The sequence below is a fragment of the Zootermopsis nevadensis genome, unplaced genomic scaffold (assembly GCF_977971745.1).
Source record: "Zootermopsis nevadensis isolate Lab colony 2312 unplaced genomic scaffold, Znev_1.0 Znev_ptg000013l, whole genome shotgun sequence".
In the NCBI taxonomy this organism is placed as follows: Eukaryota; Metazoa; Arthropoda; class Insecta; order Blattodea; family Termopsidae; genus Zootermopsis; species Zootermopsis nevadensis.
In genome coordinates, this window is record NW_028259145.1 from 14,654,142 (window position 1) to 14,669,503 (window position 15,362).

General features: G+C 35.4%; 2 protein-coding genes across 9 annotated transcripts in view; both read left to right on the forward strand.

Annotated features, from left to right (window-relative positions):
* LOC110836884 (uncharacterized) overlaps positions 1-6,776 on the forward strand; it is a 75,695-nt gene extending 68,919 nt beyond the window's left edge. For 7 of the 8 annotated variants that reach the window (XM_087348886.1, XM_022078574.2, XM_022078575.2 and 4 more), the window contains one exon: positions 712-6,776. In XM_087348886.1, coding sequence (XP_087205012.1) covers positions 712-956 — 245 coding nt within the window. In that variant the 3' untranslated portion in view covers positions 957-6,776. Of the gene's footprint in view, positions 1-692 lie in introns of all 8 variants that reach the window. The other variant, XM_087348887.1, reaches the window with a different exon arrangement.
* A 4,810-nt stretch (positions 6,777-11,586) lies between these two features.
* The window catches only part of LOC110836865 (uncharacterized), a 153,054-nt gene continuing 149,278 nt past the window's right edge, over positions 11,587-15,362 (forward strand). Inside the window, exon 1 of the mRNA XM_022078533.2 lies at positions 11,587-11,611. The gene's annotated coding sequence lies outside the window, so the exon portion shown is untranslated. The remainder of the gene's footprint in view (positions 11,612-15,362) is intronic.

Consider the following 15,362-nt stretch of genomic DNA (forward strand, 5'->3'; position numbering starts at 1 on the left):
TAGTCTGGTCGATGTCTACCAACGATTCATCGCCCTGATGATGGAGGCAGTATAACCTCTGAAACATTGGTAAACATCAACCAGACTACACAGTGCAACAGCCCAAAAGACAGAAATCTTGATAATCGAGTTGTTATTCTCACATTTTAGGCAGATAATTTAATGTCAATTTTACTGATGGAATGACTTCAAATAATGATTGAAGAGACTACAGTAGGCCTAACTTATTATGACAGATCAATTCCACACTCAAGTTATGCAACACTCAGAGGCATCCACACGTTAAGCATATTTGTATTGATCTATTGTGGAATGGGTGACTGACTCCACTCACTGTTTTCCTCTTCACCAGTGTTACATATCACATCTGTTGTCACTTTTTAAACAGAGATAGTCAGATACTCACCTCATATTGGATTTGCAGATTACCTGAGAAGACTTCACTCATTTACTCCCTATGAAAACTTTAGATTTTACTGATAGAGGTGGTTTATATTTTCTATACAATATACTATTCACCAAAATGATATATTTGTTACTATTTGAATTAAATCATTCAATTTTGACCTTGATAACAGAAGAGATGGTTCAATATATAAAGCTTTACTTGAGTAATATTTAAAATTTCTTGGATTATGTAAATTGTATTCCTGCATGCACATGGATGATTGTTATTTATATAACACCTTTAGGACTTTTGTCTGTTCGTAGGCGAGGTTTCTGAACTTGACTCACTGTCAGAGGATGATGATGATGCAACTGAAACCCCAGGGGAACATGAGGAAGAGGAAGAGAGTGATGAAAGTGGGTACGCAGAACTTATGGACATTGGAGTAAAAAAATTGGGACAAGGTATTATCTCAGCCAACAAGAAAGAGACAGATGTGCCCCATCATCATCTGATGAAGACTACCCTTAGGGCAAACAGTCGTAGTTCACAGTGCTTGCAGGTGTGACATCACTTGGTCTTTATTTAGCGAGGTCTGGTGGTTGTATTGATCTTAACACCTCTCCAGGTATCACAGTAGGAACGTAGCTTACAATTCACATTTTGCCTTCCTTTATATGCCACATGTGTTTACTGTAACTTCATCAGGATTCATAACATATAAGAAATATTTAATCAACTTATATTCCATAGTGGATTTCATGCAATATGTATTTTGGAGTATCAAGGGCCTTTGCAGATTTGCCAAAGACATCTAGTACTTAGAATCCTGACTCTATAGTCACAAAATGTCATAACCAGTAATTCATTTCAATGAACAGCTACACTACAGCTTTCTGCACTCTTACTCTTGAATAATAAATTGAGAGGTCAGTGTTACATCTGTGCCCACTGTTCATTAAAGAACCCTTTAAAAATTTCACATTGTTAATTTAGTATGAATTTGTTTTGAAATTCATTAATTAAGTAACCAGTATTACAATACTTCAAATACTTGAGAGATGACTATTTCTAGAAGTTTCCTTGGTCATAATTATCAGTATAATCACAAATCAAGGACAAGATGACTAAACTCTTTTGCTATCTTCTTAGTTCCGATTTATTGGAAGCACTTTAGAGGCAATCGTACAGAAGATTACAAATTTAATTTTACATATCTTATAGCTAAAATTATGTTGTATACCACAAACAATAAAATACTTTATAAAGGAAGGGTGTCGTGCGTTAAAAAGTGTGGTACTGGGGTGTAGTGTAAGCGCTTTTGACTGTAATGAACATTTGCAATGACAAAGTGGAAATGAGACGGGTTCAGCATGTGACGCCATTATTATATGGGGTGAATGCGATGGTGAATATGTGCTCTCAGATAGGAATGGAGAAACTTTGGCATGTAAGTGACTTATGACGTGATATGTTAAGATAAATAACATAAACATGGCAGTTTTTAATGTTAACAATCATTCCAAAGACTCAAAGTTTCTGTATTTTCAGTCCATATGACAACTTATGAATCTTTAACTGAGTTGCCAAAGTTTGTCTGATCCTGCTTTAGAATATTAAGAAAGGATACATATCGATTAGTAAGCGTACTCATAGCACTATTGAAAATTGTAACAATATGTTGTAGTATTCTTGTCAGAGTGTAATGGAAATGGAATCAAAATACAAATTAGTAATTATGTTTGTTTTCAATGTTTTCTTCATCAGTCTTATAGTCAGATTACCTCATAGCATCACAGCCAAAGATTTGCGTACTCTTAGGTTAGAAATGGAGTGTATGTAGTGCTCGTCTGACTGCAGTATTTTCTGTATTACAGTAAAAGAGGGTATTTTGTTGCCAAATGACTTTCTTTAGTTCTGTATTATCATCTGAATAACATATCAAATACAATGTAGGATAATTTCTTTTCTGCATAAAATTCATGTCCAGTTTACTTTCAATATTGCAACACATCCAAATGAGATAAAAACAGATTTATGTTTTGAACACATAATTACCAACATGTGAAGTATAAGAACATTACCAATAAAATTATGAAAAAGTGATATTATTATCGTTACTAAATATAATGCACACAGTTAGCTCTGTCTTTTTCTTATCTTATGAACATCATTATTGCTGTGGGTGCGACAGTTTATCTCTTTAGGTCCCTGAATAATTTGCATATTAAATTACTCCAATTGTCTTGTTGCAGGTACTGTGTAGTATGGCAGGGACATGGAATTTCTTTTTGTTAGCATTATAGATTCAATTTTCAAACGTATAGCCTCGTCTTCAAAATCTTATAAGCATCCAGTAATTATTTCTCTATGAGGGCCTGGTGCATTATGAGGTCTGAAATTATAAAAGTTAACAGCAATAATCTGATTTTACTACAACAGACTCATAATTACATACAACTGGTCAATACTTATAGGAAAACCGCTAATGTTGAACTGTAGGAGAGTAGTTACTGTGGTTTCAAGGACTCAAGATGCACACTGAAAAAGATTTAGACCTGCAAGTGGTAGAATGGTAGAATGCCAATTAAATGCCTAATTTTCCAGATTGTTCACTTAACTGACTCATGATGACTTTGAATACTCAAGAGTTTATGGGGAAGAAATCTAGCAGATTATGTATGCATTACACTCGGTGAACAGAGATACTTCACGATTGATAATTGTACAATGTCCAGTGGCATCAAAACATATTTTATTATGTGAGATTTCAGGTTCTCATGATGGCTGTCTTATGGGTTGTTAACCATGTTGTTTGGTAGAAATTTATTAATTTAAACCTTTACCAGACTGCATAGCACAATAACACAGAAGACACCCATTTTCATGTTGTTATTACATCCATTGTTTGAATGCTCATGTGTATAAGGAGTAATTTAATGTATTTTTGCAGACAGAAAATCTTCATTCAGAAATTAACAACATAATTGAAAATAAAAGCAGTGCTACAAATTAAAATTATAGTAACAGTATAATGCTACTCCTTTAATATGTTTGTCATTAGTGTTATAAATATATAAACAAAGTGTCAAAAGCACCCATTTGTCACTACAGGTTTTCCTAAAAGTGAAATTTGTTAGAATAATGAAATTGCTTATTTATTATAAGAACCCTTAAATATATACATCGATTGATTAATTTTGCATTTACTGCAGCTTTGTTCTGGTCACTTTGTGAAATTAGCAATTAATAAGCAGTGGTCATAATTGCATAGCAACCAGACTTGAGCTGCAGAGACACAGAAAATTGTGTGCAAGGTTTTAATTTATAACATATGTAACGCATGGGGTAAGACAGAAATGAAAGTACACGTATTGCAACGACTGATTATATTTTACACAGACCCATCATTTTTATCCTTGTAATGTTAGGATGCCTGGCTTTAGGGAGAACATCTTGCATGGTTGTGAATTATACACTTACATATCAATAGGAGTATTCACCACCTTTTATACACAACACTCATATTTCCTACACAATTACAATGAACTTTTGAGTTATGTCAGTTTCTTTTATTAGTAGTAGAAAAATGGTAAAACTCATTCTTAGAATAAGTCATATTTGACTGTTTTACCAATAATTTAATTTAATTTTTTATTTTATAATGATGAAATGAAATGAATGCTATAAAACATTCTGTATGTCCTTAGTTACATTTAAAGCTATATGACTGATTTCATATTATGTCCTCATTCACAATTTGGCTTTTATCTGCATGATTGGTATATGTAGTATAAGAAACAAATAGAATTAAAATCTAGTTTGAAGTGTTCACTGCAAAGTAATATTCCAGTATGATTGTAAATTTCATCTAAAGGGAATTTGAGATTAGATAATTAACAATACTAAAGGGGCTTGTGCTACAAAGTTCCAACAATTTATTTAAAGAATATAAATTTAGTAGGTAATGAAATATTTCATATCTTAATATAGCTGTTGGCTATTAAGGCATTATTTGTACTTACACTTGTCATATGGTGATGATAAAGGCTACAAATCTCACAGTATTTAATAAATAAACCTCTTAATTTGGTGGACATAATATAAGAAACATAACTGTGATATGTTAGGTAAAGGAAAAAAATAAATTTGTGTGGGGAACTGAATATATTCAGACAGTAACTTTTATAATACCAGGCAGAATCCTAAACTTCAAGACTACAAACATTGGTATATAATTGTCTTTTAAAGCAACTGCCTGAATGCAAATTAATTATGTGAAACTTAAATCTCAGTAACTAATATATTTTGATATCCATTATAGTGTTTTGGACCATAGTGGCATTTCTATAGTATTCTTTGTTGAAAGTTCTGTATTTTTTTAACTTTTAGTGCAGTGATGAAAGAAGAAAGATTCGGGGTTAAAAAATTAAAGTGGTGAAGTAAAACGACCATATAAAATTAATGCATGGAGAGACCAAAGAGTGGTACTTTAGTGAAAATATTTAGATAAATATTATTTTATTAACTGCTGTATACCTCTGCCATAGTCAAATGAAAAGGCTTTACAATTTTTAAAACATATGCAATAAAGTAAACATTACTCCCTTCCTTATTGACTTTTGTTAATTCTGCTCTGAATGTCTTAAAATGTTTTAAAATTAGACCCTTTTAGAACCTCTGGGCAATGAAAATAAAACAGGGATCAAGTCAATGGATTATCAAACACTGGTATTTGCTTTTTGGCAAAAAATCATGTTAACTAAAAAGCTGTATGGAAAGGCAAGCTGTCATGATGAAAATCATCTTGCCTGGTATAGATTTTGTCTTTTTGTTGTAATGCAGTGCTGTAAACATTAAAATTGAAGCCAGAATGCTTGATTGTTAGTTTTTCATGTAAAATTTCACAGTGGATTATTTCTTTGACATCAAAAAACAATATATCTTTTTTATATATTCAAGTCTCAGACACTGTAGACTTTATGATTGGATACTGACATCTGTTTCTCAACCTTACTAGAAAATCGAGAATCGTCACTTGTCATTATTTTTTCTTTTCCAGAAGCTTGTATTATTCTAACCATTTTTATAAAAATCATAAGAACATTTCTTTTATCCCCATGTGTTTGATAATTGCAGTGAAGACACGCCCTGTGGTCTTCTGGGATGAAGTCACTTCTATCCTGAAGTTGAAGGTGATATTTTTCCACAATGTTTGTAACCACCCACAAAGCTAGGTGGTGTCACAATCCAAAAAACCATAACTGACAACAAAATATTGTGTACTGTAACAACAAAGGAAACTAAATCCAAACAACCGTCTGACACAGAAATGCTAATAGCAGTGCTTTTAGTTGCTGATAGTATGTACGAGTATGCAGAAACATCCAGTGAAGTAACCATTTAGAATCTTGAAACAGTGACATGATTATTTACCTTTACTAAAACTATGGAGAATGTTAACTTCTCATGATGATCAATCTCTTTAAGATTAAGAAAGTTACAGATGAGGAAATGCAAAAAGATTGCATATGTTGGACTAAACATTTTCCATGCCATAGCAATGTAAGAAATCTTAATTCCGTAAAAGAAATAACTTTAAAACTCTGTATTTGAAGAGCAGGGGGAAACAGATTTGAAATGTTTCTCAATAATTCTTAATAAATCTAATCAATTCTTAATTTCCTTTTATATGTAATATAAGTGCCCGCCGCAGTGGCCACGAGGTCTGAGGAATGGACCTCGTGCGCCTGGCCACTGGGACCGTGGGTTCGAGTCCCACTCAAGGCATGGATGTTTGTCCGGGACTTTCTGTGTTTGTATAGGTAGAGGCCTTGCGTTGGGCTGATCACTCATCCAAGGAGTCCTACCATTGTCCAAATAGATCAAAATGAATAAATAAAAAACCCCGACACCTACGGGTAAAAGAGAAAGAAATAAATGTAATACAAGTAGAAGAGCTGGAGAATTTAACATTATACAGGATATTAATAAAACTATATGGCAGTACAGAATGCGCAAGTCATTTTTTTTTTGTTCCAGTAAATTACAATTCATGAAGCGAAGTTTTTCATGCTTCCTGTTGTGTTAAAAATAAAATTCTTCTAAGTATGTATGTATTTACTTCTAATACCTATACTGATTCTTTGCACAGAGTATCACAAGAGGAAAATGTAAATGTAGTTGTAAATCTTGCCATTTTTTTGCTACCCCTGTGGATACAGAAGTACATGAAACTGAAAGTATCATTATGTAACTATTTCACTACTAATATATATTGCATAAATGGCATGTATTGGAAACTGCTGTTTTGCACTCTGTAGAAGGTATACAATAATTTTTATGTACTTTGAGGAACGAAAATAAAATAAAGGAAGAATGTAGAATACTGTGGTATGTGAAATTCTTATGTTTTATCACTTCCAAGTAATTTCTATTTCCACGATTATTTCTTGTTTCCGTTTTACACAACCTATGTAAACAATTGACTGTGCCATATTTAAGACTTTCATAGACCAGTAATTATTTGAAAAATTTCGAACAGAAATTGTATACAAACTATGAAAGTCTTATAATCTACACTTCAAGGTTCAGTATTTCGAGCCACGTTTATTACGTAACAGTATACCTGCAAAGACGACTGATAACCGATTGTGAAATGCAGTGATACCATCCGTACATTGCATTGGGAATCACACTCCACAAGGATATAACTGAACTGAGATTTGAATAATGTGGCTGGTGACGACATTTGCAATTCAGTAACCGAGATTGGCTAAGAACATTTGTTACCAAACTTTACATTGTTTATTTTTGTCGATATTCTGTTCTCGCACAGATGTCACACAAGTCAAGCGATCGATCAGTCATTGCTAAATCGATATCGACATTGTAATTGGTGGGAAATAAGTTGATAGTAAGCTAAGAAGTGTGTTATTGGAAGTGTTTCTGTGAGGATACAGTGATTTGCATTGAATATAATCGTGAAACAGGCGTGATTTATTGAATGTGTATATTCATGGGTGTTAATAACGTCACATGACTCAGTTGTACGCTGACAACGTAGAAAGATGAATCGGATTAACTATGTGGCAGAAGTCGTAATGATCTGTTCTGGTGTTTGCAAGTATGTTCATATTGATTCCGTGTAGACAGGTAGGCCTACATTACATAATTATTTTATGCATACTATATAGTCTGAGTAATATTTAAGACGGGGAAGACACCGTAGCAATAGACAACATTGGACCTAATTTGATTGTATATCTGTAATGTTCAGGGCTTTAATAACATACATATGGACAAAGGTAACTGGACCAAATAATGACACTGCCCTTAATATGGACACCCCTGATAAAATCTTCAAAACTTTTGTTTTACACATGGAACATACCATGCATCTATTTACATCTGCAAATGGATCCAGATCACGGCATTAGCAGTTGTGTTCATGTGATCCTGACTGTGCGTGTGTAGACTTGTTTGTGAACATTTGGAATCGCTGAGAAGGGGCAGGAAGGGCGTGGGCTACGCCCCGGGCCTCGCTTGCCTCTCGTCTTAATATTGCTGCTGTATTTTGCCTTATACATATACTGTTATCTGAGACCGACATCAATGAGAAGAAATTAAAGTTTTTGATAAAAGTCTATGATATTTTTGTAATGTAAGTGAAGCGTCCCGCTACATGCCTATGCAGGCACTTGGGGAGGGGGGGGGCAGAGGTATGGATCCTACTCTTTCTTGACCTCGGCACCAGATGGGGGGGGGGGTGGTCAGCATCACGCCCCGGCCGTGCTTTACCCCCGGGAAAGAACCCCAGTACCCATTGGACAGGAGGCTGGGTGGGCCCCAGAGCCGGTCTGGACGTAGAGGCTAGAGGAAAAATCCTCTGTCCCCGTCGGGGATCGAATTGTAATGCCTTCCATAAAATACTGAGTTCTTTTTCAATCAAAATGTTTATTAACTTCTTATTATCTTAATGTTTACTGCCGCTCATATTAGACTGTCATAATATTAAGCGAAAGGTACAAAGTATAACTTCCACTTAAATGTTTTGTGTGCCTTGGCTCCTTTCGACCCCTTTGTCTTCTTATTCTCCTCAGCAACCTCTTCTCAAGCGTTACATTACGGCAGTTTTCATTAGTCCGTTAATAAAGTTGGGCGTCAGCAGTAGTCACATGGTCAGAAGTTGTAACATCAGAGATAGATGACTCACTAAACTGCAAGTCACTGATCAGGGTTTCTCACGATGGTGTCATTGAAGTGTGCATATTAGTGGACATTTTACCTAGTTTTTAGTTTAAAAACCCACGTTTATAAACCTCGCTCTGCTTTAGTTATCAGATGGAATTATGCAACCCAGTCAGTTGGGGTCATTGTACTCTTACTTGCAGGGAGCCAGTAAACTGTTCGGAGTTTTATACCAGTTTTTGCAACAACCGTGGTATCTTTAACGTGGTAAACGAGGTAGTCATATACAAGTACGCCATCTAATTCAAAGCAGACCTAACATGCAGACAATTCGCTCCGCGTGAACACTCGCCGAATATTTGCATTGTATGTTGATGACGTTCTGGGTTCTGAAGTCGTGGGTAGAGAAACATTTCGGAGAAAGCGCCATGGGAACGACAAATCTCATATTTTGAACTGGAGTCTAAACTCACTTCTCTTTGTATTTTGTTAGGATGATAAAATCGAAACACAGATGGGTGCAATATTTTTCACGCTTGTGAGAGAAGTGAGATTCATGCATAAATATAAGTGTAGATGGGAGGATGGTTTTAAATTGGACGTTAATGAAGCAGCATATGAGGATATGGACGGGATTCTGCTAGTTCAGAGTAGTGTCCAATGACGGGTATAGTGAACACGGTAATGATTATTCGGTTTCGATAATATGCGGATAATTTCAGGATCAGTTGAGCGACGTTTAACTTCAGAAGAAAGATATTGCTTCTCGGAATTCGTTAATCAGTTCACATATTTTCAAATAGTTTTTTGATCGAGCACATTATGTGGATCGCCAAGTCGCAAAAACTTTATTTTACTTGGTGGTGATTTACACGAAAGCACTCGGGGTGTTTTTTCACCAGAATGCTTTTGTCATGCTCGCATGCTTATCGGTCAAAAGTAGCCTACAACACAAAATATGAAAATAATATATTTTTTGTAAAAAAGCGATGTTTTTATAGTCTGTTTTCGTGCAGCAGAATAGAAATAATCCTTCCCACATTAGTGGTAGAGTTGGTGACGTCAGGTGTCAATTTACGACTACGCTAATGTTTATTCATTTGTTAGACCCATGCCAGTTCTGCATGAAGGATCTTAAAGAATTAGTGTCAGTTAAAGGCCGAGCTGTGGCGACTTAAAAAAGTTAATATTAGGTATTTTGCTATATTTAGACGTCTTTCGTAACTGAAGTGAGAAATATTTGTCAGCGTGACCATTCTGGTCCGAATTATGATGTTTTTGGCTGGATAAATACAAATGACTTTAGCGACGTAGTCCTAGATTCAGGCGTTAGTTTGTGTCGAATGCAAAGTGTGGATGATACAAACTTAAGTGAATTGGGTCAGACGTGATTTCCATTTGTTTTCAATATAATATTTTAGGATTCGCATGGATAACAGTGAAAAACAGAATTTCAATAAGAATAACAGTTGTCCATACGAATTGAATCTGCGTTTTCCTCCAACGTTCATCTGCTCGATTCTGTCGAAATGATTTTATATGTGTAGGTACATATTTTGCTGGTCACAATTGCAGCCCTTTCTGGGGCTTGGGCCTTGTTCTGTTGGACACTGGGACCGGTGGGTTCGAATCCTACTTGAGACATGGATGTTTGTCCTCGACTCTCTGTGTTGTGCTGTCCTGTTTCGGCAGAAGCCTTGCGACGGGTTGATCACTCGTCCAAGAAGTTCTACAAAATGTATAAATAGATCAAGTAACTTCCCATATGGGAGGAGACCAAGGCTCGTCAAGGGCTGTAGAGTCACAGATAGCAATGATAAGTACATGTTTTGGTTGTGAGTTATATGTGTGAATAATTAGATCAGATCTTGCAAACGAAAAGTTATTTGTCTCACCTTGCTAACTATGGATCCATATTGCCTCTTATTATTGACTCTAAGACCATTCGGTTTGTAATAGGGTCCCTTACGTTAGCCTACTTTTATCAATTTCATTTTATAATGCCGAGACATACAAGGAAAAAGCTTTGTGTAAAAGCCAGAAATAAGAAGGAGAAAAACAATAAGCACTTTAACAAATAATATATCCTGCTGTATGAACCAGTAGGTTATAAAGTATTCCGAATGATGCTACATCTTTATAAGTGCACTTGACACAAGATACGAGTTTTCTGTGCGTCAGAAACAGTTTACAGCTTTTAGATTCATTGTGTCTCGTATTGAATTAAATTGAAACAAAAGTTTTGAGTTCGGAAGAAGAAAACCTTTAGCGATGTACACAGTAGGATCTCGGTGAGAAAGTAGCAGAACGGTGGTTGCAGGCCGTTTTGGAAGGAAGTGAAGTACAATTGACACAGCCGGTGTCGGAGTGATATTCGAAGAACATTTTATCTGTAATATTTGCTTAACTTATCGCGCGATAACTTTGAGGACCAGAACACGGCACCTGGATTCAGCAGATTTTGCGAATTTTCTAGCGTCGTTTTCTCTATTTTTCTTTACTACTGGGTATACTTAAAATTCTATGCACCATAGCACTTTCGTCACTACTAAATTCATTATCACTTTACTACTATAACCGTTTGTTTTATGGTTGTTTAACTGCAATACGTCAACTGCAGAAATGATTTTGATTCGAAAGACATGAGAATTTGATAATTTACGTTGAATTCTGAAGGATGATTTACTTCCCGGTGTCTATTTCAGATAAACTAAACAGAACCGATGGAAACGCCAGTCAGGTCAGCAGCTGAATAGGTCGAAACTCGAATATCGTACTTCCAAAATTAAAGTGAAACTCTGAAGTGTTGAGCCAGTCTGTTATGTTGCATTTATTTTGGAACACCGTGTTGCCCCAGCCTAGTAGGCTTATATTCTTACTGCTATCTTCTCCCAAACACAAACATTTTGTGCAACCAGCAGATGTAACCTGACCCCAGTTTCGTTTCAGACTGGGCGGTCGTGTGTCGATGTTATTTCATTCTTAGTTTCTAGTGATTGCAAGATTTGCAACTTTATTCGTCTATAGCAAGAGGTAATATATGAGAAGACATTGCATATTAATTTATTTATACGTTTAGAATAAACTGTTCAAAACAATACATGCATATTAAAAGATACTGTTAAACATCAACGGAAAATTTACTATATATCGTCTATTTAGCTCAGGCCCTAACTAAGGAATCTGAGCCACATACATTTACGTTGTCGCTTAGACTGGATATTTCTATGCACAGTAAATTAAAGTGATTTGGGAAAAACAGCGTAATTTCAAATTAAATTTTTGTTTTATTCCATGCTTTGTTCACAGAATATGTTATCTACATAGAATAGTTACAATAGTGGTTCAATGGGAGTTCAAATAACTAGATTTTCACAAAACCTTTTGTAATTTTATAATAGAGGATGATAATTTGAGGCGTTAAGGTAGGACCTTCAACACACAGCTACAGTTATATTTGAGAAGTCTGCAGCGTATTTATGTAAATCAGTAATTTAGCCATAAAATAGTAGTTACACATTACGCCACGACTGTTCTGGATTTGAAGTAAGTTAAATCTCGGTTGAAAGTTGCATGTAGAAAAGTTATGAAATAATTTATTTAAATAGTAAATTAATGGAGATCTATGATTGGTATTGCGACATATTTTGGTGATCATAAATAACCATGTTTGTCATAATAATAGGACGTTTATTATAAGAGATGTACGTATACTAAGAAAAAGATCACAGAATTTCTGGATTTGTTGAACGCGTTCATTTATTGGTTTGTTTATTCTAAAAGACTTTTAACGCGTTATGTTGGGTTGGGTTTGGTCAAGGATTCTCAAATTTTTGAAAAATTACAAAAATTTCTCAAAGTAGCAAAATATATTAAAAGATTAAGAACTTTAGAAAATGTTTCAAAATAAAAAGATATCAACGTTTCAGATATTTTTTCAAAAATGTTCAAAATTATCAAAATTTCCAAAATATCCCTACAAATTAAAAATTTTCGAAAATTTTTATTTAAAAAAATTCAAAACTTTGAAAAATTCCAAAAATTTCCATTGTCTATGTTAATGTTTTCCATGGTGAAAGTGGTATTGGAAACTATGTAGACTGGACGCACTTCTTTTCTTTTGCAAATAAAAAGGGTTTTCAAGCTGTTGGAACAGCTAGGAGCATTCAGAACGCGAAGGTGCAAGGAACGCATATGGAAAATCTGTTCGGATTGCACCCTTCTGAGCTTGTTATATTCTGTCTTTATTGTAATTTAGTTTTGCGCCATTTAAATAGACCTACATGTAAGGTTTATAATTAAATACAGAGCTGCAAATAATGCATTTCTGGAGCTGGTTTTGTTTTTTTAATCAGAAAGTTCTGTTCATAAACCCGGACTGTTGTCATAAATCAGCTGAAAATTATTAGTCTCCACGGTGTGCTATGTGAAGATTGTGGCCATGATGATTTTCTTTGTATGTTTTATGAAAAGTGAAACGCCCTTAACCACTGTGCATTAAAATGCAGGTCTGACAAATTAAGAAACTTGACATTGAACTTGAGAGTTGTTTAATTCATTCCCCCTTAATGGTACTTATTGTGACCTTCCGCGAAGAAGTTTCTTGTTATGAATGATGCGGGATCGATACCAAGACCGCGCTTTGTGTGTTACCAGGACGTGCCCGCTAAAACCTCAATCCACGTACATCGGCTTGCCAACGGACCCAACCTTGCTTTTAGTTTCAACAACTGTCCAACTCGTACATTATAATTCAGTGTGTTATTGATTATTAAGGGATTATGCCTTTCGGCGTGTTCAAATTCATGATTTATTGATGACTGATTTTCCAAAACAAAGTTAGTTTTTCCTCATTTTGTTGCTAACAGAAACGTTTTCCTTTCTCGTACTTGTCTGTGCTGTTTTAATTGTGCATTATTTACTACAGTAAGTTTAATGTTATCGGTATCACAAAATCAGGATAATGTCCTAAGTCGGAAAAATTTGAATTATCTGTTTTGTTCTAAGTTAGGGCGCAGACGCTGTGATAAGTTGTGAATATATTGTGTGGTAGGGTCAGAGGGTGTAGCTTTTCTGTAAGGATTTGTAACAGTCTCTGCTTTGTGAAGTACTTAATCGATATTAAGTCACGTGTTCGACACTCCCACACTTTGCTACCTGCCTACACTTTTGCTTTTGTTAACCGTGTGCAATGAACACCCGCCTACGAGAGAAGCCGTCAAAAAATAACTCCCCTACACACAGACAGACACTCTCGCACACTTAACTCTTAAGCGCACAAAGTTGACTACGTTCTACTTCCCATGCTTATAATTTTGGAATATTTTCTGATAAATATGGATCACAGGGCACATGTATCTCTGTAGGCGTTCGCAAGTATTAATGATTTTCTCGTTCCTTGACAGTTAAACACATTTAGTGGAAAGGCCAGTTTAAACTTAACGAGGGAAGAATTCTTTCGTATACCTTATCCCTCATAATAATTTTGTCTTCTTTAGAAGCAATACTAAATGATTCCTAGCTGTAGCAGCACTAGTAAATATTTAACGTTCTCCCATCTTGCATCATTACTGAGATTTTAATCATTCATAACACACACATACAGGCCATAAACAATATCGTATTTTACATACACTGTGCATATAGACCAGTATACTGTGTACATACATAGATATTGTCTACATTATACAATATTTGCTATCCATTTCCATAAGGCCTCTTCAAATATTTGAAGCTGCTCAGCCCGATAGTTTTTGTGTATCATTTATTCATTTATAGTCCTATTTCGAAACTTTTGATTGAGTTCGTTATGACATTGTTCCCTTTCGTGCCTAATCTCGACAGCAAATGAAACGAAATTGTAACTGTATTTTTTTTGGAATAGACCGTTGGAAGACCTGCGCGTAAATGTGTCGATGATATTAAACGTTATTGCACAGACACGGTGTGAGAGGTTGCACTGAATCTGTCTGTAGATAGGATCCAGTGGTAGGTTGGTGTGAACGCCGTAATTCAATTTCTGGTTCCATAAAAGCGTGGAATGTATTGATCAGTTGGATACTGTCAGCTTCTCGACGAAGACTGTGTTGCATGTAGTTCGTGAATATTCTATATAATACTACACAAGCATAAATTACTCTTGAAGATTTCTGTCTTCTGGGTTGTTGCGCCGTGTAGTAAGGTAGATGTTTACCGACGTTTCTGAGGTCATCAGGGCGAAACGTCGGTAAACATCTACCTTACTACACGGCGCAACAACCCAGAAGACAGAAATCTTCATACTCATCGCCCTGATGACGGAGGCAGTATGACCTCTGAAACGTTGGTGGACATCGACCAGACTACACAGCGCAACAACCCAGAAGACAGAAATCTTTAAACTCACCGCTGTGTAAACCTCAAATCTTACATAAATTACTCTTGCGGGTTTCCAGACTCATGGCCATTTTAGTCCTGAAGTGTCAGTAGAACACAGATTATTCTACCTAAACACTGTCTGAGCTAGCTCAAAGACGAAGGCTGAAACTTTTCCTGTTTTAACATATTTTAATTGATTAATAAAAAAGGATAAGCCGATGGTTTTGTGATAATTGCTATATTCTATGTTGTAGAGTCGTGTCGTCTGATGGAAGTTTACCGACGTTTCAGTTATGTAGCATGTATAACAGAATTGTGTACAAAACACAGTATTCGATCAACATTCACTCTATCCCAGTTCCGAAGATATCCTCAGAGAGACATACATCGTATAATGACAGAATACATAAGAGAGAAACAGCTTAAG